The 27591-nt window shown below is 44.1% G+C and overlaps 1 protein-coding gene across 7 annotated transcripts in view; it reads right to left on the bottom strand.

The window, feature by feature from the left end:
- Positions 1-27591, bottom strand: part of LOC121531766 (NT-3 growth factor receptor) — a 271096-nt gene that overhangs the window by 150766 nt on the left and 92739 nt on the right. For all 7 annotated transcript variants that reach the window (XM_045227136.1, XM_045227138.1, XM_045227137.1 and 4 more), the window contains exon 4: positions 22109-22177. In XM_045227136.1, the coding sequence (XP_045083071.1) occupies positions 22109-22177 (69 nt within the window). The remainder of the gene's footprint in view (positions 1-22108; positions 22178-27591) is intronic.

Genomic DNA, 27591 nt, shown 5'->3' with positions numbered 1-27591 from the left:
GCGGTTCGTCCGGGATATATCCAATGATACCCATGCCACTCATGCAAATTGGTTTAGTGTCTGGTTCAGTGTTGAGCTTGGCAGCTGTGACTAACTGGTTTTGTGTTCAGTATTCGTCGGCTCGTGTTGCTAGCTTAAGATGGCTACTTTTGAGTTGGATGCCTTTTTTGAAAACCCTACGTGGGAGGTTTTTGATAATTGCCGTAGAGTGGATCTACAGGCTTTGGCTGACCACTTTTCTGTACCCATACCAAGGGTTTTAGTGAAAGCAGAAGAAAAACATGGCATAATTCATTGATGGTAATCTCCTCATGCGTAAATGGTCATCCGATGTTGACGCTGGCGGAGATTGGAATGCTGTTTACCAAATAGTGATTCCTACAGCCTTTCGACAAAATGTTTTATCCCTCGCTCATGATCACCAGTGGTCCGGACATCTGGGAGTCACCAAGACTTATGATCGGGTTTTGCGACATTTCTTTTGGCCTGGTTTAAAACAAGATGTGGCTCAGTTCTGTCGGACTTGCCACACCTGTCAAGTAACTGGGAAACCGAACCAGGTTATTCCTCCCACGCCTCTTTGTCCCATATCTGCCATAGGTGAACCATTTGAACATGTGATGGTTGATTGTGTTGGACCATTACCAAAGACAAAATCTGGTAACCAGTTTCTGTTGACGATTATGTGCGTGGCCACCAGGTACCCAGAGGCCATTCCTCTGCGATGGATTACTGCTCCGGTGGTGAGTAAAGCTTTGATCAAATTTTTCTCAATTTTTGAGTTACCTAAGGTGGTACAAACTGATCAGGGTACGAATTTCCTTTCTATGCTTTTCAAACAAGTGTTAAAATCCTTGTCAGTTACACACCGTGTGTCAAGCGCATATCACCCAGAGTCTCAGGGTGCGCTTGAACATTGGCATCAGACACTGAAGTCTATGCTCCGTAAATATTGCTTGGAATCTGAGAAGGATTGGGATGAGGGAGTTCCTCTAGTTTTGTTTGCTGTCCGTGAGACAGTACAGGAATCCCTAGGGTTCAGCCCAGCTGAACTGGTGTTTGGACACACCATGAGAGGACCTATGAAAGTCCTTAAGGATCCATTTTTATCAAAAGAGTTGTGTGCGAAAGAAAATGTGTTGGACTACGTTAGTCGCTTTCGTGAGCGCCTACATGGTGCCTGTGCTCTAGCAAAGGAAGCGCTGTCTTCCTCACAGAGACGGATTAAACGGCACTATGACAACCAGGCTGTTTCTCATTCACTGCAGCTAGGTGACCAAGTTCTTGTATTGTTGCCTGTGCCAGGAGCGTCATTGTCAGCACGTTTCTCTGGTCCTTATGTAATTGAAAAGAAACTAAGTGAAACTGACTACGTGATACAGACTCCTGATAGAAAATGCCAATCTTGTGTGTGCCACATTAACATGTTGAAGACACACCACACCAGACCTGTCACTCAGATAGACAGTCCAGAGAAACTGGCCGAGTCGGCTGTCTCTATTGCTGCTGCAGCTGTAGTGGGAGGTCATGTTAATGATGTGGACGGAGATGGTTTGGAGTTGCACAATACTCAGCAGCAGTGTGCTAGATTGCCCAATTCAGAGATGCTGCTGTCTCTCCCGTCAAGCCTGATTCATTTAACGGACGGACAGTCAGATGATATTGTGAGGCTATTACACAGCTTTCCATGTCTTCCTACATGCACAAATGTGTTAGAACATGATATTAATGTTGGAAACGCTGCACCTATCAAGCAACATGCTTATCGTGTCAACGTCTCTAAAAGAAAGATAATGAGGGATGAGGTCAGTTATTTCCTGGAGAATAACCTGGCTATGCCGAGTTCAAGTCCTTGGAGTTCTCCGTGCATCCTGGTTCCCAAACCTGATGGGACATCCAGGTTATGTACGGACTATCGAAAGGTCAATGCTGTCACAGTGCCAGACTCGTTCCCGTTACCCAGACTGGATGACTGTATTGACACTGTTGGTGCTGCTACTTATGTAACCAAACTAGATCTTCTAAAAGGTTACTGGCAGGTGCCATTAACCTCACGTGCCTCCGACATCTCTGCCTTTGTGACCCCAGACCACTTCCTACAATATGCTGTCATGGCATTTGGGATGCGGAACGCATCAGCCACTTTCCAACGCCTGGTTAACGCAGTATTGGCTGGAGTTCCTAATTGTAGTGCTTACCTTGATGATCTGGTAATTTATTCAACTGAGTGGTCAGATCATATTAACACTCTAAGGGTAGTGTGTGAACGTCTAGCAGCCGCTTCTCTAACGCTGAACTTAGCAAAGTGCGAGTTTGGGAAGGCCACTGTTACTTATCTCGGTAAACAGGTCGGCCATGGTCAGGTGCGCCCTGTAGATGCCAAGGTCTCAGCTATAAATGCATTTCCCGCACCTACCACCAGAAGAGAGCTACTCCGCTTTTTAGGGATGGTTGGCTACTACCGTAGTTTCTGTAAAAATGTATCTGCGGTAGTTGCTCCATTAACGGATTTGCTCAGTCCAGCGAGAAAATGTGTATGGTCTGAAGATTGTCACACTGCTTTCAACACTGCTAAAGCACTCTTATGTAGTACCCCTGTTCTTGATGCGCCAGATTTTGAACGGCCGTTTAAACTGGAGGTAGATGCAAGTGCCAGAGGTGCTGGTGCTGTTCTACTGCAGCCGGACCAGAGTGGAGTGGACCATCCTGTCTGTTATTTTTCGCGGAAATTTAACAAATGTCAGACAAACTATTCCACCATTGAACAAGAAGCTCTAGCTTTGTTGTTAGCTCTGCAGTACTTTGAAGTTTATGTTGGTTCTAGTGCACTACCAGTGATAGTGTATACTGACCATAACCCCTTAGTTTTTCTCCACCGTATGTACAACCAGAACCAATGCCTTATGCGTTGTGCACTTGTAGTGCAAAATTATAATTTGGAGATCCGCCACAAAAAGGGTTCGGATAATGTGTTGGCAGATGTTTTGTCTCGTGTTTAAAGATCTAGGTTTTTTTTTGTTATCCGTCAGGATGCTGTTAATCTTAGAATTTTGGATGTTGTGATAGTACGTGTGTCGCAAACCATTGTGGTTTGCTCCTTTAAGGGTGGGAGTGTTACGGATACAGGTATCCTGTATGTGTTTTTGTGTTTTTCCTCTCCTTCTGCCCTAATCACAGGTGTCCTTTGTGTTCCTGATTGGTGGTCGTTGGGGTGTCCCACCTGTCCGACATCCGTTTGTCTGCTGATTGCTGAGGTGGACCAATCAGTGGACATTCCTCTGCATTGCACCACCTGTTTCTGGTTTTTCACTCACACCTCCCTTTGTTTTAAAAGCCAGTCAGTTGTGTTTGTTGAGAGAGACTATTTTCGTATGTGAGTATGGATACTGTGGTGTCCTGTTTTTTGTGTACTCACTCATTTGCTGGTTACTCTGTATGGTAACTATATGGTGTGTTTCTGGGAAAAGGGGCATTTAGCAAGTTGCCCTTGGGCATATATTACCCGTAGAAAGAACATTGTCTAAAAACATTAGTTAGACCTGAGCGGACCACCCACTGTAATTTTTGTATGGTTAGCAGTAGCTTAGCGGTTCTTGAGGCAGGCAAGATCAGTTTAGGTTTTTTTAACATTATTGTTTCATTCCTTGGGTCCTGCTCAGCCCTTTTCCCCAAACCTTTACCGTGTGTTCACAATAAACATTTTGTGTTTGACGGTAGCTTGGTTGTCAGTGTATTTTTGTTCTCACTGTTTCTGTGTCACGATTCTAATTTGCATGAGATATGTTACGGGTCTCTTTTCCATCCACCCTAGACGTTTAAAGCCACGGGGTTCGTAACAATTTGTATTAACTTTTATTTATTCAGGATAGCCCAATTGAGACCAGTGTCTCATTCACAATGGTGCCCTGAGTAGAAACATTTTCTCACAACAGGAAGAACCATTTACATTACAATTAAAACAAGAATAATAAAAATAACCACAAGGCACAACCTCAACACCACAATTTCAACAAATAAGTGGCTGCTGCAATCTGGTAAATGGTGTCACCATAGTCAAGAACTGGCAGGAAAGTTGACTGTACAATCTGCTTCTTGCTATTTAGGGAGAGGCAAGATCTATTTCTAAAAAAGAAGCCCACTTTAAATCTTAACTTTTTAAATAGCTCATCTGTGTGTTTCTTAAACATTAAGTCTTTGTCAATCCAAATGCCCAGATATTTGTAGGTGGGAACCCGATCAATGGGAGAACCATCCAATGAATAAATATGTAGTCCATCTGAAACATTCTTACGAGAACTAGAGAACAACATGTATTTAGTCTTGCCCGCATTAAGTACAAGTTTTAAACCAACCAGTGCTTTCTGTAAGGTAACAAGGTAAGATTGCAGCTCTAACATTGCCTGGTCAACAGTTGGGGTGTCACGCCCTGGCCTATAGAACTCTAGCTAGTTTGGTCAGGGTGTGAATATTCTAGGTTTGTATTTCTATGTTTGGCCGGGTGTGGTTCCCAATCAGTGGCAGCTGTCGCTCGTTTTCTCTGATTGGGGATCATACTTAGGCAGCCAGTTTTCTTGCCTGTGTTGTGGGATCTTGTTGTGTTCCTGTTTAGGCTTGTGTGTTAGCCCTTTGGACCGTCACGGTTAAGTTTGGTATTTTGGTTACTGTGTCATGTGTTTATTATTTAAATAAACATGTACGCCTTTCACGCTGCACCTTGGTCCGACCCGTCTCTTAACGTACGTGACAGAAGATCCCACCACCAATGGACCAAGCAGCGTGCCCAGGAGGAGCAGAGAGTATGGACTTGGCGGGAGATAAGAGAGGATCTGGCAAGGCAGATGGAGGCCCTGAAAGGGATCAGGGTGGAGAAGGAGAGACAGCCCCAATAAAACATTTTTTGGGGGGCTAAAAGGGTGGTCGGGGAGCGACAGAGAGGAGCCCCGACCACTGCACTCGTGGGGGCTCAAGGAGGAGTCCTCACTGGAGGAGGATGGGGCGCGGAGTGTAAAGGACGGAGACAGTCATAGACCTCCAGCGCCGGTTCCCAGTCCGGTACGCCCCGTACCTGCTCCCCGCACCAAGCCAATGGTACGTGTTCCCAGTCCGGCCCGACCTGTTCCTGCTCCTCGCACCAAGCCAGTGGTGCGTATTCCCAGTCCGGCCCGGCCTGTTCCTGCTCCTCGCACCAAGCCAGTGGTGCGTGTTCCCAGTCCGGTCCGGACTGTTCCTGCTCCTCGCACCAAGCCAGTGGTGCGTGTTCCCAGTCCGGCCCGGCTTGTTCCTGCTCCTCGCACCAAGACAGTGGTGCGTGTTCCCAGTCCGGCCCGGCCTGTTCCTGCTCCTCGCACCAAGCCGGTGGTGCGCGTCGCCAGTCCGGCCCGGCATGTTCCTGCTCCTCGCACCAAGCCAGTGGGGCGTGTCGCCAGTCCGGCCCGGCCTGTTCCTGCTCCTTGCACCAAGCCAGTGGTGCGCGTCGCCAGTCCGGCACGGCCCGTGCCCGTTCCACCGGTGCCCGGTCAGCGGCTCCACTCCGGAGCCAGAGCAGTCCGCTCCACCGGTGCCTGATCTAGCTCCGGTCAGCGGCTCCACTCTGGAGCCAGAGCAGTCCGCTCCACTGGTGCCTGATCCAGCTCCGGCCGGTTGCTCCACTCCGGAGCCAGAGCGGTCTGCTCCACCGGTGCCCAGTCCAGCTCCGGTCAGCAGCTCCACTCCGGAGCTAGAGCAGTCCGCCCCACCGGTGCTCAAGCCAGCTCCGGTCAGCGGCTCCACGCCGGAGCCGCCACCGAGGCTGGAAGCCCACCCGGACCCTCCCCTATTCAGTCAGGTTTGTGCGGCCGGAGTCCGCACCTTTGGGGGGGGTACTGTCACGCTCTGGCCTATAGAACTCTAGCTAGTTTGGTCAGGGTGTGAATATTCTAGGTTTGTATTTCTGTTTGGCCGGGTGTGGTTCCCAATCAGAGGCAGCTGTCGCTCGTTGTCTCTGATTGGGGATCATACTTAGGCAGCCAGTTGTCCTGCCTGTGTTGTGGGATCTTGTTGTGTTCCTGTTTTGGCTTGTGTGTTAGCCCTTTGGACCGTCACGGTTAAGTTTGGTATTTTGGTTACTGTGTCGTGTGTTTATTAGTTAAATAAACATGTACGCCTTTCACGCTGCACCTTGGTCCGACCCGTCTCTTAACGTACGTGACATGGGGCAATGGCATATATAACAGTGTCGTCTGCATACATATGAATATTACAAGTTTTAACAGATGGACCAATATTATTTACATAAATAGTAAAGAAAACAGGTCCTAGTACTGACCCATGCAGTACAATATTATATAGTACAGTATTGTACATGGAATTATGGGTAGGGAGGTTTGGCCTGAATCAAAATAGCTCTCATTTTCTAGGTGGACTGGGAATTGATCTGCCTGTCACATACACTTACCAGGATAAATTAGACAAGGGTTTTTCATCAGTTAAAGGTAAAGTTGGTGATGAACAATTTAACAAGGTCCTTACAGTACGTGAGTGTTCACTTAGTGGCAATAGCTTTGCCAATACATAAAAGATCACCCATAAACTACTCTACTGTATTCTCTAGGCAAACTGGCTAATGTTAATGTTAGCTATACACATTTGATAACGAGTTAGTTAGGCCATACTTAGTGAAATCCCAGTACACGCACACATGTTTTATATATATGTAGTGCCAAATAAGGGTTATTTGGCTTGAACCCTGATTTGGTGCTATATGGAACCTTTTTTTGAAGGTTCTATAAAGAACCATGCTCATAATGTTCTAAATGGAACCTGTATGGTGCTAAAAGGAACCCTTTCCTAAAGTTTTATAAAGAAACATGGTTACAACCCTTTTTGGGGCTATATAGAACCCTTTTTTATGGTTCTTTATAGAATTTTTATGGAAAGTTGTTTTATAAAGAACCTTTCTCAGTGTCAAAGGTTCTTTGTAGAACCATACAGGGATTTTTATTCTGGTTTAATTGCCATATGTGTAAAATTCCATAGGTTTTATTATTGTTTTTATTATTTGGGTCAGTATGGTTCCACACTGTAGAACCATCACCCTTCCCTCATTTTTTTATGTGTACAGGACTTATGCAGTCTCCCTGGTTGGATTTGCATTAAACACAAACTGAGAGAGACCAGGGAGGAGCTGAACACTGCAACAAAGGAATAAGGCAAAATCAGATTTGTATTTGTATTTATTAAGGATCCCCATTAGCTGCTGCCAAGGAATTTACTGACCTGCGATCGCCTAACCTCCTAGTCTACAGTATGTATTTGACCGGTCGGAGCGATCAAACTCATTTTATAGATGTGGGCCATATTGGAGAATCCAATAATATTTCTCTAACATATCCATAACATATCCAATAATGTTTAAGCAGGGAGGGTAATAATTGGAAAGGCTGAGATGACTCTATCCACATGCATAAAACTAAATTGAATTTAGGTTCTCTCCCCACATGGTAATAACGTGTGGTGAATACATCAATTATCTGGCATGGCCCAAGGAGAAAGAGGAGGGGGGGATTAAGCCCAAATGAAGAGCAGAGGCTAATTCAAGGCAGTGAATATGAATAGGACAGGGGCTAGGGATGTAACACCCTACCTTCCTCCTCAAAGATTACAGAAGCATTAGGATGACACCAGGCTTCTCTCTGCTTGGTCTTATTACCTTTCTGGTGACGTCTCAAATGATTATTGGAGCTAGTCTGAACCCCATATGAGAGGCCATTGCTTAATCATACTGTAATTACAGATTTAAGTCCTCCTGTCGCCACAATCTAATTATCAATCAAACGGGGTGTCACACAATTCAGGCACAGCCTATCAGTTAAACAACTGAGAAGTTATTCAGTTTAACTCACAATAAAGCCCAGAATCAAGACTTCTTCAGAAAATACTATGTATGATGTACTTAAATGTAACTATCAATGGCAATGAACAAAGGCAGAACAACAAGACATATCCCTGAGCATCAAGCTAAAATTGCACATCATTATTTCCAAATGTGGACGGAATTGCCAACTCCAAAGCATGGTAAAGCATCTCTATTTGAATCCATAAGGATGATGTGGCAATAAGTCAAACAGCAGGTAGGACACAAAGAACAATATGTCTGAAACACGTTGTGCTCTGGTTTTACTTCCTTATATGGGTTTGGGAACTGTTTTGTTGATTCTGATACAGTGACAACATGCTGTCAAGCCGTCACTGGCTCTGAAAGGAGCCAGGGGGTGGAAATAGTTGTCATTGACCCCCATTCTAAATGACACGCGTGGATGCTGGTCTGCAGATCTGCCAGGGTCACACTTCAGGCATGAGGGCTGTTGAACAACCACAACCAGTCACAGAAGTGTCAGAAGGAAACAGGAAGGAAGGAAGGTAGGGAGGTGGAGGTGTGAGAGACGAAGTGAGATTGACGTCTCAATGTGTGGGTGAGTGAGACAGTGTTGTGGCCTTGGCGGATGTTTCCTGATGCCCTGGTAGACGTATCAGATGGCCAGGCAGACAGACACTGGTAGGCAGCACTGATGCTATTGAGCTCCCTGTCCAAGCCTTGGTGTTGATGTCTCCACTGTGACAGAGAGCTGTAAGGGCAGTTTACTGCTGCTCTGAATGCCTGACACAACATGAGCTACGGTGCAGACACAAAGCCTGCCCACTCTGTGTGGTCGGTCCACACTCTGACTGTGGTTACTCCCAAGATTACTGCAAGGTAGTTTTTCCATCTAAAATCCATATTTCATAGTGAAAGATATTGCCTCCTGTCAGTCCATGGCTAACATCTTTATAGAAAACCCATGAGTCGCATCTTCAATGACCAACATTGCTATCATTTGAGCGTAGCGACAGATGTATTCATCCCTAAAAATCCTGTTACCGTGCGATGACAGAATTACACTGAATAAAAATATAATCGCAACATGCAACAATTTCGACGATTTTACTGAGTTACAGTTCATATAAAGAAATCAGTCAATTGAAAACAATTCATTAGGCCCTAATCTATGGATTTCACATGATTGGGAATGCAGATATGCATCTGTTGGTCACAGATACCTTTTAAAAAAATAAGGTAGGGGCGGGGATCAGAAAACCAGTCAGTATCTGGTGTGACCACCATTTGCCTCATGCAGCGCAACACATCTCCTTCACATAGAGTTGATCAGGCTGTTGATTGTGGCCTGTGGAATGTTGTCCCAATCCTCTTCAATGGCTGTTCGAAGTTACTGGATATTGACGGGAACACGCTGTCGTACACGTCGATCAAGAGCGTCCCAAACATGCTCAATGGTTGACATGTCTGGTGAGTATGCAGGCCATGGAAGAACTGGGAAATGTTCAGCTTCCAGGAATTGTGTACAGATCCTTGCGACATGGGGCCGTGCATTATCATGCTGAAACATGAGGTGATGGCGGCAGATGAATGGCACGACAATGGGCCTCAGGTTCTCGTCACGGTATCTCTGTGCATTCAAATTGCCATCGATAAATAGCAATTGTGTTTGTTGTCCGTAGCTTATGCCTGCCCATACCATAACCCCACCGCCACCATGGGACACTGTTCACAATGTTGACATCAGCAAACCGCTCGCCCACACGACTTCATACACAGTTGAAGCCGGGATTCATCCGTGAAGTGAACTCTTCTCCAGCGTGCCAGTGGCCATCGAAGGTGAGCGTTTGAAGGTGAGCATTTCATTATGAAGCTGAACTGCAGTCAGGTCAAGACCCTGGTGAGGACGACGAGCACACAGATGAGCTTCCCTGAGACGGTTTCTGACAGTTTGTGCGGAAATTCTTCGGTTGTGCAAACCCACAGTTTCATCAGCTGTCCAGGTGGCTGGGCTCAGACGAGAGGTGAAGAAGCTGGATGTGGAGGTCCTGGGCTGGCGTGGTTACACGTGGTCTGCGGTTCTGAGGCCGGTTGGACGTACTGCCAAATTCTCAAAAACCATGTTGGAGGCGGCTTATGCTAGAGAAATGAACATTAAATTCTCTGGCGACAGCTCTGGTGGACATTCCTGCAGTCAGCATGCCAATTGCACACTCCTTCAAAACTTGAGACATCTGTGGTATTGTGTTGTGTGACAAAACTGTACATTTTAGAGTGGCCTTTAATGTCCCCAGCACAAGGTCCACCTGTGTAATGATCATGCTGTTTAATCAGCTTCTTGATATGCCACACCTGTCAGGTGGATGGATTATCTTGGCAAAGGAGAAATGCTCACTAACATGGATGTAAACAAATTTGTGCACCAAATTTGAGAGAAATAAGCGTTTTGTGTATATGGAAAACTTCTGGGATCTTTTATTTCAGCTCATAAAACATGGGACCAACACTTTACATGTTGTGTTTATATTTTTGTTCAGTATATAACAAATTAACAAGGAATCAGAAGCAACATCGTTATGAGTGCATGAACATTTCTACATAGATCAACTTAATTCCCTCCAGTTTTGCAGCAGTACTCTTTGCTAAGCAGCTTATTATGTATATCTTCTGAGCGATCACCTCAGGCTAACAGTCAATAATAAAGCAACATTGGTATTATTCAGTGAAAGCAGGTCTACAGCTCCAGCTACGTATGGAACAGCATGTTTGGCTCAGCGTTCGCTTTGATCTTGGTGGTATGAATAATACCAGCCTCATATCACAGTTGTGTTCAAACAATACCCTGTTATTTCTTCAAACTTTTCTTCTGTCGACACTACAGTGTAGGCTTTAGAGGGTTGTTAGTTACATTTTAGTCCTGGCTTGGAGTTTGGTCTTGAGGGTGTGTCGGGGTTAATTGTTGTAAACCCAAACTGAAAGCAGGGGTCATGTGTAATCACGACAGCAGATGGATATGCCAGCTCTGAGCTTTGGGGCATGCACAGGGTGAATGACTGGCACCAAACAAATACCCTGTTCTTCTTATTCCCTCTCAGCTGAAAATGTGTTCCTTTCATGTTGGTAGTGCCAGAGACTCATGAATGTGTTTTCATCAAGAAAATAAAAACAGTTTTTTTTTTTTTTTCAGAAATGCAAAATGTCACGTTATTGCACTAGATACATTGACAGAGTATTTTGTAATACTATGATATTCAATATCCATTTAGTCTGTGAATTGTCTGCACTTTATAGACTAAATATGAGTAGCCTACATGCCCCATTTCCATGACTGATCAAACTAATCAGAACGGGCCTATGAAAGGGTTTATCACAGTTTAGGATGTTTTAAAGTAACACCACATCACAAAGCCACCATTGACTCCAGTGATGAATACATGGCAATTCAGACATGAACTGATGCACACCTAATTATTTTAGGATTTTAATTAAGAGGCCGATCATTAGAGATTCCACTCCTATGATTAATCACAGTGGACATTTGGCTGTAATCCCCATCCAGGCATCCAGGCAGCAGTGGCATATTAAAATGGACATAAAAAAATAAATGGGGAGTGTGCTGCTGCCCTTTCCATTCCTAATGCGGTTTCGCTTTTTTTAACCTTGTGTTGTACCCTGTTCTGGCTAGGATGAAGTCCCAGAAGAGCAGAGCTCCCACTCACCTGCTCTCTAATTGGCTGCGCCATCATTTTGATGTCTGGGCAGAGTTCCATTTGGCTAATGGACACCACCTGCACTGTCATTATTTCAGAATTAACAAAAGTACAGCTAAGCCTGATCCTAGTGGTTGTCCGTTGGAGACTAAAGGCATGCTGGAATGTAGGCAAATTATGCCATCATCATGTTCCAAGATTACTTTCCCTTAGTTTGGTGAGAAAATGTTGTTCTATCATGGGACGATAAGGCATGAAGGCTCAGAAACTGACATGATTGTGTTGTTTTGTGTCTTGCCTGATCTGATGGGTTCTTAATTATATCACTCATGTACTGTATGTGTCCCAGCTCGTTCAAAAATAGATAATCTCTTCACACTGACTGACACAGACATATCCTAGCTGTTCATAAAGGCCTTTCTATAGAGGCCATGCAGGATTAAAGAAAGGTCACCAGTAGAAAGAGGATTGATGATGCTCCTGGCCCCTGGCACAGCGGCTTTGTGGCCACAGAGAAAATGTTTGTTGAAGCTGGTGAATGTGCCTTTGTGCTTCTGCTGCAAATAATCTTGTATCATACCATCATCTTTGATGCAGCTGCTGCAGATTTGCCATTTAGCAAACCCCCTACCCTGACACCATTTACAGCCCTTGTTAGTAGCTGTGCTGTCTAAGCCGCGTCTTTAGCCCGGCTCCATTGGCTAAAGGACACAGACTAAAATAAGGTCAGAATTATCTTTTCTTGATGTGTTATAAAGCCCCAGAAAAGAGTGCCAGTGCATTGTGAGTCATCCATCTCATCAGGTCTGTCTTCGACCCCCAGCAGCAGAACAGATAGGCACTCAATGAGAAACCATCAGAAGCAGAGAAGTAAGCCCTCACACTTAGAAAAAAAGGTGCTATCTAGAACCTAAAAGGGTTCTTCGGCTGTCCCCATAGGAGAACCCTTTTTAGTTCCAGGTAGAACCATTTTTGGTTCCAGGTAGAACCCCTTTGGGTTCCAGTTAGAACCCTTTTGGGTCCATGTAGAACTGTATCCACAGAGGGTTCTACATGGAACCCAAAAGGATTCTACCTGGAACCAAAAAAGGGTTCTACCTGGAACCAAAAATGATTCTACCTGGAACTAAAAAGGGTTTTCCTATGGGGACAGCCGAAACTCCCTTTTGGAACCGTACAGAGAAATGATCTCATGTCTTTTATAAATGCAATAGATAAGGCCGAGTTGCCATCAAACATCCACATAGACATAATTTCATATGGGAAACTAACACATGCATATATCTATAGGGCCATTACTAACACATGTATGATTCAAATAAACATTTTCTCATGCAAGAATCTTTCAAATAGGCATTAAGTGAGATATGAGTATTATACTAATGGGTAAAATATTTGTTGCTGCAGGTTATAGAGGTTATGAGAAAGCATATAAAGTCATCCAGAAATACTGTAAATAAAACACTACTTCCACAATATGGGATAAAACATATAGTGTTTAGTAGTGTATCTGATGGTTAATTTATGGTCAAATTCTGATGAAGGCTGGAAAAATATGATTCACTCACTCTAGCAAGGAGTGTTTTTGGCTTGCCTGTGGATGGCTCTTTGCCATGATAAAGTGATACCAACTGGGGATGGTTTTGAATGCCAATAAGGTCCAAGTCAAATCTGTCTGCACTCCAAAAATATGTGTACCCTCTACAAACCTGACATTTACGGAAATGAGCAAAGCTAGTAGGGAATATTTTGGACTTTGGAGTTCTACTTTTCTTTTTTAACATTGATCCAGGAGTCAATGTTCGCTAATTAGGCTTTCATCCAACCCACAAGGATCCATGATAAAATGAGTATAGAGCAACGTGATGTAAAATATTTTCCCTATCGATCACATGGCAAGCAATAGAGAGAGAAAAACACTTGTCCTGTGGGCTTGTCGTTCAATGTCCGTTGAGTGCCACCAAGCCCTGCTGGTGCCATAGTGGTAACATAAATACTGTATAATACCATATTCAACATCATGGATAGCAGGGGTGTCAAACTCATTTCTGGAATTTTCTATGCTCCCTGACTGACTAGCTTTCATTTAGGTGATTATTAGCGAGCTGGACACAGTCAAGAAACTGTATAAATGTAGGTCCATTACCAATTCTACACAGTTTCCATTTGGTTTTAGTCATTTTAAACTATATTGAGTTTTTTTAAAAATCAAACCACTCATAGGCCGGATTGTCCCCACTCGCGGGCTGGATCCGGGCCGTATGTTTGACACCCCTGATCTATAATACTGTTTTTATTCTCCTGTTCTACTGTTTTTTATTCATAAGATAAAGATAGTCATCCCAAAACGTTTAGCACCGTCATCCTTCCCTTAACTCTAAATTGCTACTGCTACTCCTTATTACCTGCTCTCTCTCTCTATCGGTGTGTGCAAGCGTGCTCGTGTTTGCACGTGTGCACGTGTGTATGTGTGTGTCTCAGCTCAGTAAAGCAGCTCATTTGCTAGGTTGGGCTTGGTGAGGGGAGGGAGCAGTGAGATTGCCAGGTATGCACCCAGCCAGCACCAAGACTCCTGATGAGGCTGCCTGCCTGCTACCTGAGAGCTGCCTTACTCACACAGGTCATTTACCATTCTGTGATTACACTTGCAGGACTGGGGAACAGGGAGCCACACACACACACACACAGGCACGCGCACACGCACACATTCCCTTTTCACCCTAGTAACCCTGTGTTGTTTTTGTCCTGTCAAGCACCAAAACAAGCTGACAGCAATTACCACAGAACACAAGCAGTAGCACAGAGTGGCATGGCTGCTGGTGGTTAAGACTCTCACATGGAGCTGCTGTTGCTGTTGTCTCACACTTTATTGCTTTATGCGTTCAATATCACTCTGTTTACTGTTGCTTTGTTTATTCCAAGCAGTTAGAGGAAACCATGCATACAGAAATAGTCAGTGAAACGACAAGGTTCAGCAGCGCTAGCCCCGAGGCTTCATGCATGTAACACAATGTGTCTGAGGCCCGCAACAACAACTCATTTAAAATGGCAAAACAATTCAGGTCAGTTTTGCCTTTGAAAATATTAAGCAATTGCATGCCTTCTGCATCATGATTACTACACATTACCGCATCTTATATGAATTTGAATATAACATTGGATTTGATTTGATGTATCCTGCGACCCATGCCCTATCCTGAGGCCCCTTACTGCCATTTAAAAATCCATCAAAAAGTACTCGTCCTTATTTCCAGTGAAAAATAGGGGTCTGACTGCGCAATGCCTTAGTGCTTCAGTTGAAACACCTCCACAACAGCAGCCATTTCAGACTGACAGGCATAACTCTGATGCACTCTGATCTGGAAAGAAAAGACATCCCTCTGCCTGTCTAGTTTTAATCAACAGATGTGGTCCCTAGAGAGTGCATGGGACCATGATGACCAAAGGGCTAGCACACGCCATTAAAGTTGGAATCCGTAGCGGTGAAAATGCCATGTCCATTTGCGATATTACCGCTGTAATTTTTTTCATCTGACATCATTGAGCCAATCAGTGAACATTCCTCTGCATTACACCACCTGTTTCTGGTTTTTCAATCACACATCCCATTGTTTAAAAGCCGGTCAGTTGTGTTTGTTAGGAGAGACTATTTCCGTATGTGAGTATGGATACTGTGGTGTCCTGTGTTTTGTTTACTCACTAAGTTGCTGGTTACTCTGTTTGGTAACTTTGTTAGAGAGACTAATTTCCGTATGTGAGTATGAATACTGTGGTGTCCTGTGTTTTGTTTACTCACTAAGTTGCTGGTTACTCTGTTTGGTAACTTTGTTAGACTATTTTCCGTATGTGAGTATGGATACTGTGGTGTCCTGTGTTTTTGTTTACTCACTAAGTTGCTGGTTACTCTGTTTGGTAAGTTTGTTAGACTATTTCCGTATGTGAGTATGGATACTGTGGTGTCCTGTGTTTTGTGTACTCACTCATTTGCTGGTTACTCTGTTTGGTAACTTTGTGTGTTTCTGGGAAAAGGGGAGTTTAAGCAAGTTGCCCTTGGGCGTACATTACCCGTAGGAAGAAAATTGTCTAAAAACACTAGTTAGACCTGAGCGGACCACCCACTGTACTTTTGTATGATTAGCAGTAGCTTAGCGGTTCTTGAGGCAGGCAAGATCAGTGTAGGGGTGTTTTACACTATTGTTTCATTTCTTGGGTCCTGCTCAGCCCTTTTTCCCAAACCATTACCGTGTGTTCAAAAATAAACCTTTTATGTTTGACGGTAGTTTATGGTTGTCGTGTAGTTTTTGTTCTCACTGTTCCATGTCACGCTTCTAATTCGCATGAATTATGTTACGGGTCTCTTGTCCATCCACCCTAGACGTTTAAAGCCACGGGGTTCGTAACACACATCATCACATGGGCGATAGAACAGCAGAGTAGGGGAGAGTGGGGTATTGTAAGTTGAGCCAAATGGGGTAAGTTGAGCCCCCCTTGTTTCTAGGAAACCATACAAAATCTATAATTGACCAAATATTTAGGAAGAGGTCAACATTTAATGGAGTCTGTGAAGGAAGAAACCACATGGAAAAAGTGGTACGCAAATTACGTCCAAAAAACAGATTTTCACCAAGTCAGATTCATTTATTGTGTTAGTGGTTTCACAATGCTTGTATCTAAACCAAAGTAAATTACTTTAACATTGTTCTATACATCAGTTGGGGTCTCTATAAGCTTCAATATGATGTCCTAAACCTAGCATGAAAGTGCATTCTTGTAGCTGTGTGGGCTAATATAGTCAAGATGTTTGCCTTGGGGTAAGTTGAGCCAATGGCAAGTTAAGCCATATGAAGTCTTTTCTTCCCAGGTTTAACGCAAGGCATTATGACTGGGATATGAGGTAACAACAGGGCCTAGCCTGTGTTTAAAAAAAGTACAAAGTGTTTGTTAGGTGTTAAGCCTGTGTTAAAAGATGCTTAAAGTGATTTAAAGACAAAAAAGCGACTGTGACCATTATCCCAGAAACCCTAGACCCACTCCAATTTGCATACCGCCCCAACAGATCCACAGATGATGCAATCTCTATTGCACTCCACACTGCCCTTTCCCACCTGGACAAGAGGAACACCTACGTGAGAATGCTATTCATTGACTACAGCTCAGCATTCAACACCATAGAAGCTCATCACTAAGCTAAGGATCCTGGGACTAAACACCTCCCTCTGCAACTGGATCCTGGACTTCCTGACGGGCCGCCCCCAGGTGGTAAGGGTAGGTAACAACACATCTGCCACACTGATCCTCAACACGGGGGCCCCTCAGGGGTGCGTGCTCAGTCCCCTCCTGTACTCCCTGTTCACCCATGACTACATGGCCAGGCACGACTCCAACACCATCATTAAGTTTGCCGACGACACAACAGTGGTAGGCCTGATCACCGACAACGATGAGACAGCCTATAGGGAGGAGGTCAGAGACCTGGCCGTGTGGTGTCAGGATAACAACATCTCCCTCAATGTGACAAAGACAAAGGAGATGATTGTGGACTACAGGAAAGAAAAAGAGGACTGAGCACGCCCCCATTCTCATCGACGGGGCTGTAGTGGAACAGGTTGAGAGCTTCAAGTTCCTTGGTGTCCACATCACCAACAAACTATCATGGTCCAAACACACCAAGACAGTCGTGAAGAGGGCACGACAAAGCCTATTCCCCTCAGGAGACTGAAAAGATTTGGCATGGGTCCTCAGATCCTCAAAAAATTCTACAGCTGCACCATCGAGAGCATCCTGACTGGTTGCATCACCACCTGGTATGGCAACTGCTTGGCCTCCGACCGCAAGGCACTACAGAGGGTAGTGCGTATGGCCCAGTACATCACTGGGGCCAAGCTTCCAGCCATCCAGGACCTCTATACCAGACGGTGTCAGAGGAAGACCCTCAAAATTGTCAAAGATTCCAGCCACCCTAGTCATAGACTGTTCTTTCTGCTACCGCACGGCAAGCGGTACCGGAGTGCCAAGTCTAGGTCCAAAAGGCTTCTCAACAGCTTCTACCCCCAAGCCATAAGACTCCTGAACAGCTAATCATGGCTACCTGGACTATTTGCACTGCCCCCCCACCCCCACCCCCCACCCCATCTTTTTACGCTGCTGCTACTCTGTTAATTATTTATGCATAGTCACTTTAACTCTACCCACATGTACATATTACTTCAACTACCTCAACTAGCCGGGGCCTCCGCACATTGACTGCACCGGTACCCCCCTGTATATATAGCCTCTCTACTGTTATTTTATTTTAGTTAACTTTTTTTCTCAACACTTTTTTGTTGTTTTATTTTACTTTTTTATTGAAAATATATGCACTGTTGGTTAAGGGCTGTAAGTAAGCATTTCACTGTAATGTCTGCACCTGTTGTATTCGGCGCATGTGGCCAATAAAATTTGATTTGATTATGTTTCATTGTTTTTGGGAAATAAAGATAGACATGGTTTTAAAAAGGTAGAGGTAATATTTTATTCAGTACAGAAATGTGTAGGCGGTTTAACTTACCCTGTCGCACGGATCAACTTACACCATACCCGGGATAAGTTGGCGCCAAGAGACCACTCTTTTTGGACAAGCTATGTTTTTACAACTGTAATGTTTACATAAATTCTAATTATTTCCAGGGATACACAACATCCTGAAATATATGTAGATATCTTTGTTAGAAAGAATACTATATTTCCCTTGACGGAGTGATGCTGAATGTAAATAATATCTCAGCTTTAAAGACAGAGGCAACCTGTTTCCCCTAATGCGGATCTCAGCTTCAAAGTCAGACGCAGGGTACCCTATACCCTATATAGTGCACTACTTTTGACCAGGGCCCACAGGGTTCTGGTCAAAAGTATTGCATTATAAGGGAATAGGGTGCCATTTAGGATGCATCCCAAGAAGCCTATCCGCATGCCTTAGCCCTGCTGTGTTTAGTATGTTTGTCATTGTGCCGACATTCCACAGAGGAAGGGAGAGTAAATAATTTCTTAGTCGTTTGATAGGCTCCATGCCACAGAAAATAAGAAATTAATCAATGTCTTTGTTCCCAATTGGTCAGAGGGAAATGGCACTAATTTCTAACCAGTTTCATCTTCTTTTCGTCAGATTCTACTTTTTGCTCAAGCTGTGATGTTGGGCACTTATCACTGAGCCTTTGTTGAACAGTTTTAGTAATTACAGATTAAATACTACTCTGTTAGAAAAAAGGGTTCTTCGGCTGTCCCCTTTTAGGTTCTAGATATAAACTTTTTTTCTAAGAGTGTATAAGCAGACTGAAAGGTTCTGGAATGTGTGTTTTATTCTTCTAACAGTCAGTACTGTTCAGAAGACACAAACAGTCAAAATATGGCTATGAATAACAATGATAATGGTATCAAAAGGAACAGTCATATGAGTGCACGCAACAAAATGACCATCTCTAGAGTCTATACTTCATCTGTGTTTTAAAAACAACACTTATTTGTCTCTACTTCACTCAACCCTTTCCATGTTGTTAGTATACCCTCTCATCTTCCAGATACATTCTAACTCCTATCATCAGCTACTCTGCTGCCCATTATATTCTTTCTCTGGCATTATTCAAGTATTGTATGTACAGTTGAAGTCGGAAGTTTACATACACCTTAGCCAAATACATTTAAACTCAGTTTTTCACAATTCCTGACATTTAATCCTAGTAAAAATTCCCTGTCTTAGGTCAGTTAGGATCACCACTTTATTTTAAGAATGTGAAATGTCAGAATAATAGTAGAGAGAATGATTTATTTCAGCTTTTATTTATTTCATCATATTCCCAGTGGGTCAGAAGTTTACATACACTCAATTAGTATTTGGTAGCATTGCCTTTAAATTGTTTAAAGGCTCTGTCGTAGCCGGCAGCGACCGGGAGACCCAATGGGGCGGCACACAATTGGCCCAGCGTCGTCCAGGGTAGGGGAGGGAATGGCCGGCAGGGATGTAGCTCAGTTGGTAGAGCATGGCATTTGCAACACCAGGGTTGTGGGTTCGATTCCCACGGGGGGCCAGTATGAAAAAATAAAAATAAAATGTATGCACTCACTAACTGTAAGTCGCTCTGGATAAGAGTGTCTGCTAAATGACTAAAATGTAAATGTAACTTGGGTCAAACGTTTCGTGTAGCCTTCCACAAGCTTCCCACAATAAGTTGGGTGAATTTTGGCCCATTACTCCTGACAGAGCTAATGTAACTGAGTCTGGTTTATAGGCCTCCTTGCTCGCACACGCTTTTTCAGTTCTGCCCACACATTTTCTATAGGATTGAGGTCAGGGCTTTGTGATGGCCACTCCAATACCTTGACTTTGTTGTCCTTAAGCCATTTTGCCACAACTTTGGAAGTATGCTTGGGGTCATTGTCCATTTAGAAGACCCATTTGCAACCAAGCTTTAATGTCCTGACTGATGTCTTGAGATTTTGTTTCAATATATCCACATAATCTCCCTTCCTCATGATGCCATCTATTTTGTGAAGTGCACCAGTCCCTCCTGCAGCAGAGCACCCCCACAGCATGATACTGCCACACCCGAGCTTCACGATTGGGATGTTGTTCTTCGGCTTGCAAGCATCCACCTTTTTCCTCCAAACATAACGATGGTCATTATGGCCAAACAGTTCTATTTTTGTTTCATCAGACCAGAGGACATTTCTCCAAAAAGTACGATCTTTGTCCCCATGTGCAGTTGCAAACTGTAGTCTGGCTTTTTTATGCCGGTTTTGGAGCAGTGGCTTCTTCCTTGCCAAGCGGCCTTTCAGGTTATGTCGATATAGGACTCGTTTTACTGTGGATATAGATACTTTTGTACCTGTTTCCTTCAGCATCTTCACAAGGTCCTTTGCTGTTGTTCTGGGATTGATTTGCACTTTTCGCACCAAAGTACGTTCATCTCTAGGAGACAGAATGTGTCTCCTTCCTGAGCGGTATGACGGCTGCGTGGTCCCATGGTGTTTATATTTGCATACTATTGTTTGTACAGATGAACGTGGTACCTTCAGGCATTTGGAAATTGCTCCCAAGGATGAACCAGACTTGTAGAGGTCTACAATTGTTTTTTTCTGAGGTCTTGGCTGATTTCTTTTGATTTTCCCATGATGTCAAGCAAAGAGGCACTGAGTTTGAAGGTAGGCCTTGAAAAACATCCACAGGTACACCTCCAATTGACTCAAATTATGTCAATTAGCCTATCAGAAGCTTCTAAAGCCATGACATCATTTTCTGGAATGTTCCAAGCTGTTTAAAGTCACAGTCAACTTAGTGTATGTAAACATCTGACCCACTGGAATTGTGATACAGTGAATTATAAGTGAAATAATCTGTCTGTAAACAATTGTTGGAAAAATTACTTGTGTCATGCACAAAGTAGATGTCCTAACCGACTTGCCAAAACAATAGTTAGTTAACAAGAAATTTGTGGAGTGGTTAAAAAACGAGTTTTAATGACTCCAACCTAAGCGTATGTAAACTTCTGACTTCAACTGTATTTGGTAGCTATTAGCCTAAGCAGTGCTCCATGTACAACATCCCCCTCCTCCTTCTGCCTCTAAAGGACAGGCAACCATGAAAATAAGATAGGCCTCCTCAGAGGAGCTGCCCTGCTTCCATAGCTTAAAATACCACATTTATATCACAACCTTACAGCTGCTCTTCATTTGTTCCCCTCCCTGGGCTGAGCTGAGTGATGATAAAGCCTGCTCCTTGCTCTTTGCTCTGCGTCAAGGCCTGGCTGAGGCTCTCTGCTATTTAGGGAAAGCACTCACTCTGCTTCCTGGACTGGGGAGGATGGGGATGCAAGTGTAATAACTCTACGATGGCCATATATCAATGCTAGGCTTCACTTTGTGTATTCTACCGGAAGGGAGGACCTAACAAGTCCAAACAAGTAGCAGATTCAGGCCATAAACACACTGATTGCTCAACAGGTGTAGGATTTTAATTTGACCTGTAATGTCACAGCAAAATAATCCTGCAGGAGTAGGATTTGAACGTTTAGTCCATAATGTTGCTTGATCGGTGGTTAGGCTATTAGCTGGCCAAAAGTAGGCTACATAAAAAGTGCAACACTGTTAATATAACCGTGTGTTAGTGTTGGTCTTCAGTGAATTTATGTAAATCACAAAGCTCATCTGCATTTCCTGCGATGCAGGAGAATTCTCAGCAACAAAAGAGTGTTCAAATTAAGATCTTACACCTGTATATTCCTGGACAAACAAGACACTAAAGGACCAGAGAAACACCTGGCCTGGACAGCTCCATTTTACACACTCATATGTCAGATCCATTAAATCAACAGTAATGAAGCAGTGACTACAGTATAGTGTTGTTTGTCTCTTTCAATGATTTTCTCCAAGTTAATTGTTGTTTGGCTTTGAATGGAAGTAGATGGGAATCCATTTGGAAACAATGACGGTTGTGTGAAATGGGTTGCAGGCTCTATTAAATTTTTTCTGGCTGCACAAGTTGATAAAAGAAGATAAATAATGTATACAAACTAACAGCTCGAAGAGTTGAAGGTTCTGGAAGAGTTGCCATGATAATGTGGTCAGAGGGTTCTTCGATAAGTTTCTGTAAAAGAGAGGGAGAGAGAGAAAACACAGGAGAGGGATAAATGTATTAGTGCTGGACTATGTGGCCGAGGCTGATGAAGAAAACAGCAGCAGAGAAAACACAAAGCACAAACAAAACAAACAGAAAAATCCTCAGGGAACAAGTGGTGCTGGAGGGAACGGAACAGCCCTGACAATCTAATAAAGACAGACTTGGTCATTTTCAAGACAACAAATTAAATAGAGACAGCGAGGGCCTGAGGCCTTAAAATCCAATACAAAGGAGGTGTGATAAGGCATGTAACCACCAGAGCACCGCTCTAAGGTGTTAAACCCTGAAATGGAAGTATTCTTGTAGAGCGAGAGTGAGTGGTCCACCAAAGGATCTGTATGCATTGTGCAGAGCTGATAACATATTTATATTCACATTTTTGTCATTTAACAGACACTCTTTTCCAGAGCGACTTCCAATACGAAAAGTAATGCGCTTACAGAACTGAAAAATGGTAGGCTAGATCAAAGCAATGATGTGAAAATATTGCACCATCAAACTAACACAGTGAAAAGCTCACTAGGGACCAGCCACCCAAGCCTACTCCAACCCAGCCCATCTCTGTGAAGAGATGGTGAGCACCAGGGGGGTTGAAACACTAACAGTGGAGCCGGGTGAACAGCCACTCATTATCAATATTCATTGAATACTTCAGATCACTTAATACCCTAACACTGCCCTGGTTAGATCCTAGCAGGCCTGCCTGACAGATAATCAATGCATTCCACTGCAGTCTTACCACTCATCTGGCCTTGGGGAGCTGGGGACTGCTGCCTCTCTGCCTGCCTGTCCCTGACCTGTCCCTGACCTATCCCTGACCTGTCCCCTCTGCTGCCCTGCTCTGCAGCACCACGGAGAGGGAGAGAGTACACTACACACACCTCTCAGTAGCCTCTCTATACAGAACCACAGACAGCACAAGACCTCAACTTTGACCTTCCCAGATCAATGGGCAGCATCTATGGGCAGCATGACTACACATATCTCTCAGTGCTGTCAATAGTCCACATTGCTGTATAATATTCACTGCATACTCATTACCTGCTCCTCTCTACTAAGAAAATGGACAGCGCCAGTATTCATACACAGCCCTTTGCCTGTTCTTACTTCAGCACCATGAATAGAGACATACAGTAGCATGGCAGTTCAGGCTAGTTTCTCAAATATAAAGATGAAATCACTCTACTGTACAGTAAATCCTTCCCTATCTCAGACCTGGCGGTAGGTAGAATAGGCTCAGTATCCCTCATTATGGATAAGAAGCCGGCCTCAGTTGGTCAGGCACAGGAGGCTCTTCAGCAGCCACTGTGACTAATTCAGCTCGAGGATAAGGAGAGTCAAATTACCCAGCTGAGGGCTGGCTGCCTGTGCCCCACACTACAGTCCAATTCCTATCACACACACCCTTCTCCCTGCAGTGTTCACTCATTCACTCCCGTTCAAGGATTTCAAATCGTTGGGTTGGGGTAGACAGAGTCTGTACTTTTTTACCTCAATCATTGAGAGTGAACGAGCGCACACTTCTAGGAGAAGGGGGGAATTGCACATAAAGATATGGGAAATCTTACCATCCCATTCTATACCATTCTAATGTCTATGTTATGGTGTAGTTGATTCATGGGTAGCCTATGTTGTTTATGTGTTTTATGGTTTAGCTTTAAAGGAAAAGGTCTGTCCAGGTTGATTGCATCAAATTCCAGCAAAATCTTTCCTTTCATTTTAGGAAACATTACCGTGATGCTTAATGTGCCTCCTCGGCCAGTCCTTTTATTTTGGTGGTTGGGTACATTGGGATCCCATAGCCCAGTGGTTCCCAACCTTTTTCGGGTACTGTACCACCAACTGAATTTTGCTCTGCCTAGAGTACCCCTGAAGTACCCCCTCATGTGCATTTTACCAGTAGGCCTATGGTCTCATCAGTCTTCTCAAGTACCCCCTGTGGGTAGGGGCGGCAAGTAGCCTAGTGGTTAAGAGCATTGGGCCAGTAACCGAAAGGTCGCTGATTCGAATCTCCGAGCTGGCAAGGTGGACAAATATGCCTTTCTGCCCTTGAGCAAGGCACTTAACCCCCAACAACAACTGCTCCCCAGGCGCCAATGACATGGACGTTGATTAAGGCAGCCCCCGCACCTCTTTGAATGCAGAAGACACATTTCGGTTGAATGCATTCAGTTGTGCAACTGACTAGGTATCCCCCTTTCCCAAGTACCCCCAGGAGTCCTAGTACCCCTGGTTGGGAACTACTGCCATAGACTACCACTACTAAACACTGCTGCACTACTGCCATGCCTGTTTCTGTGGCAACGCAAAAGCAAAAAGAGGCACTTGCCCTTGCTCAGAATTGACCTTCCATTTCCTGGGACATGGGGGGCAAGGAACAGAACTCTACACAGGGCTGTGTGTCCTTTTTAGAGGACCTGCGACCACCATGACAGAGACAGAGTGTGTGACCCGGCATTACAGCAGCCGCGTCGAGCCAATTCTCCAGAGACAATGGTAACTAATCCCCTAGCTAGCTGCAGGATTAGGAGCCAGGAGGACTACACCACCAAGACGCCAGGAGGACTCAGGATGCTGCTAGCATCTTCCATAACACTCTATGTGCACCCCTGGCCCCTGGCATTCTAATCACCTCATTAAATTGATAATGAGATTATTAAAGCTGCATCCACTGGGACTAACAAGGGCTGTATGGTTTATTTCTACATGTTATTATTATTGGCACACAAAGGAGTTCATCTGGACACTGTGTATTAAGAGCCCAGTCCTAGGAAAATAACATGTAGCCAGAGCCAGAGCTAGTCGACCCGGCAAAAAGACTGTCTGTCTGTCCATCTGTCTATCAAGCCTGTCCCCCTGAGGACGGGGACACGCTAATGAGAAATGGGAACTCTACACAAAGACTGCCCTCAGAAGGACAAATATAGACACTGGAATTAGATACAAGTATCCTGTAGGAGGAAAAGCTAGTGTTTCTATGAAAGTATGCCCATGAAAATGGCCTGTTGACAAAGGATTTTTTCTGGCTGCTAGACAACAGAGTATTAGTAGTGATTAGTATTGGTTTCTGCAGTTGTTGACCTGCCCTTTTCAGCATCAAAAGATGATGCTCCCCAGTCTAACAGTCACCTTCCATCTGGGTAACAGTGATAAAGAGATAATGGCATCACATGGGAATGGAACTATGATGTGAGCTGCAGCCTTTCAGAGGAAAAAAACAAATAGATTCACACCATTAGTCTAAAAATGGAAAACAATAACGGAATTTTGTAGGAAACCTTCTCTCTTGGCTCAAAAATAATCCCTTTCAGATTGTCACACGGACAGAATCAATTACTGGAATGGTTTAGGGAGAGATGCATACTAGAGCAGAGGAAGAGCAGGAGCCCTCTGGAAGAACACATGTTGTTTAGACACAGTATCTTCTGCATACAGGGCCGGCCCCAGGCATAAGCGATATAAGCGCTTATGCACTTTTTTGTTGTTGTTAGGAACTCAGTCGGGGTCTCAATTTACTATTGAGAGTTAGAATAGTAGAATACAGAAGTTGCAATTCTGACATTTGGTTGTTTTTATTTTGTTATGTCAGTCACTCAATAAGCCATGTCAGCTAACAATTTTTTGATTGGTAAGTTAGTCTAACCAGCTATCTAAACTTGTAGTAATCATGGCCGAATACCCACCGGGCACATGCCCAGGGGCCCTGACCTCCAGGGGGCCCCCATTGATTTTGCTAGTCACTCTCACTCAGATCAAATCAAATTGTATTTGTCACATGCGCCCAATAAAACAGGTGTAGACCTTACAGTGAAATGCTTACTTACGAGCCCTTAACCAACAATGCAGTTTTAAGAAAAATAAGTGTTAAGTAAAAAAAATTGATAAGTAAAAATTTTAAAAATAAGAAAAATAGAAAAATAACAAATAATTAAAGAGCAGCAGTAAAATAACAGTTGCGAGGCTATATACAGGGGGTACCGGCACAGGTTAGTCGAGGTAATTGAGGTAATATGTACATGTGGGTAGAGGTAAAGTGACTATGCATACATAATATACAGAGAGTAGCAGCAGCGTAAAAAGAGGGGGTGAGGGGGGGACAATGCAAGTAGTCTGGGTAGCCATTTGATTAGATGTTCAGGAGTCTTATGGCTTGGGGGTAGAAGCTGTTTAGAAGCCTCTTGGACCTAGACTTGGCGCTCCGGTAGCAGAGAGAACAGTCTATGACTAAGGTGGCAGGAGTCTTTGGCAATTCTTAGGGCCTTCCTCTGACAGATATCATATTAACGTGGCATAAGTCATGGGAAAATGTGTTGAACTGCAGGAAATTATATAATAAACTGCATATTTGTTCTCTCTGCTCAATGGCAAAATTAGTAGAATTGCATGAAATGTGTTATAAAATTGCAAAATGTTCTCTCCGCCCCATGGCAAAATGTGTAGAATTGCAGAAAACTTGCTTTAAACTGCAACATTTTCTATACGCCCCATGGCAAAATGTGTAGAATTGAAGGAAATTATAAACTGAAATAAAAGAGGTGGAACACTAAAATGTTTTGCCGCAAGGTGGGGGGCCCCCCAACCAAATCTCGCTTAGGGCCCCCAAAAGGCTAGAGCCGGCCCTGTATGCATCGGTACACTATATGTTGGCATGAGTATGCATGGGTGTGTGAGCATGCATAGATGCGTGCAATAACGATATGAGCATGTGTGTATATTATGTGCAAGGCATTCAGACTGTCACTCTACGTGTGTCCTTGCAGGCATGCGGTCGTATCTGTAATTATGATGTAGCCATGAGCCTGACTATTCTGTGTTAGACGGAGAGTGCTGTGTGAGTGGTGTTTCGGAGGGTTGGAAGGGTTGGAATGGTGAAGGAGCCTGTCAATGTGGATTATGAACCCTATTTACATAAAGAGGGAAGAATTATTAAGTCCTTATGAAGGCTTCATTACCTCATAACCAGGCATTGCACCCAAAGCACATGGGAACTTTTTTTCCTCCCTCTGTTCCTCTGTTCCTCAGCCAGTGTATTGTGTTAGGCTCATTGAATCAGAGAATTGATCATGAGAGAGAGATCAAGGAGAGAGCAGTCAAAGCCCCAATGCAATTATCACTCTGAACAACATTAACGTCGGGGGCAGATGCTTCCGCTGTAACACCTTCCCAAGGTGCCTTGCAGGCCTGAGAGTGGGCTTCCCCTTGGTGGGTGAGAGGGGTAGGGAAGATGGATGAAGGCAACAACTCCTCCCCCATTATTAAGACCTGTCTCCTGCACCACCAGACTACCACCCGTCTGCACGCAAGAACGGAAGTGTCCTTTTCAAAGGTCATTCTTCGTTACAGTCATGAGAAATGTCAGCTAAAATTGGATTTGGGGAGAG

The sequence above is a fragment of the Coregonus clupeaformis genome, chromosome 19 (genome assembly GCF_020615455.1).
Source record: "Coregonus clupeaformis isolate EN_2021a chromosome 19, ASM2061545v1, whole genome shotgun sequence".
Lineage (NCBI taxonomy): Eukaryota > Metazoa > Chordata > Actinopteri > Salmoniformes > Salmonidae > Coregonus > Coregonus clupeaformis.
The sequence above is the reverse complement of the archived record's forward strand: the minus strand, read 5'-3'. Positions and strand labels throughout refer to the sequence as shown.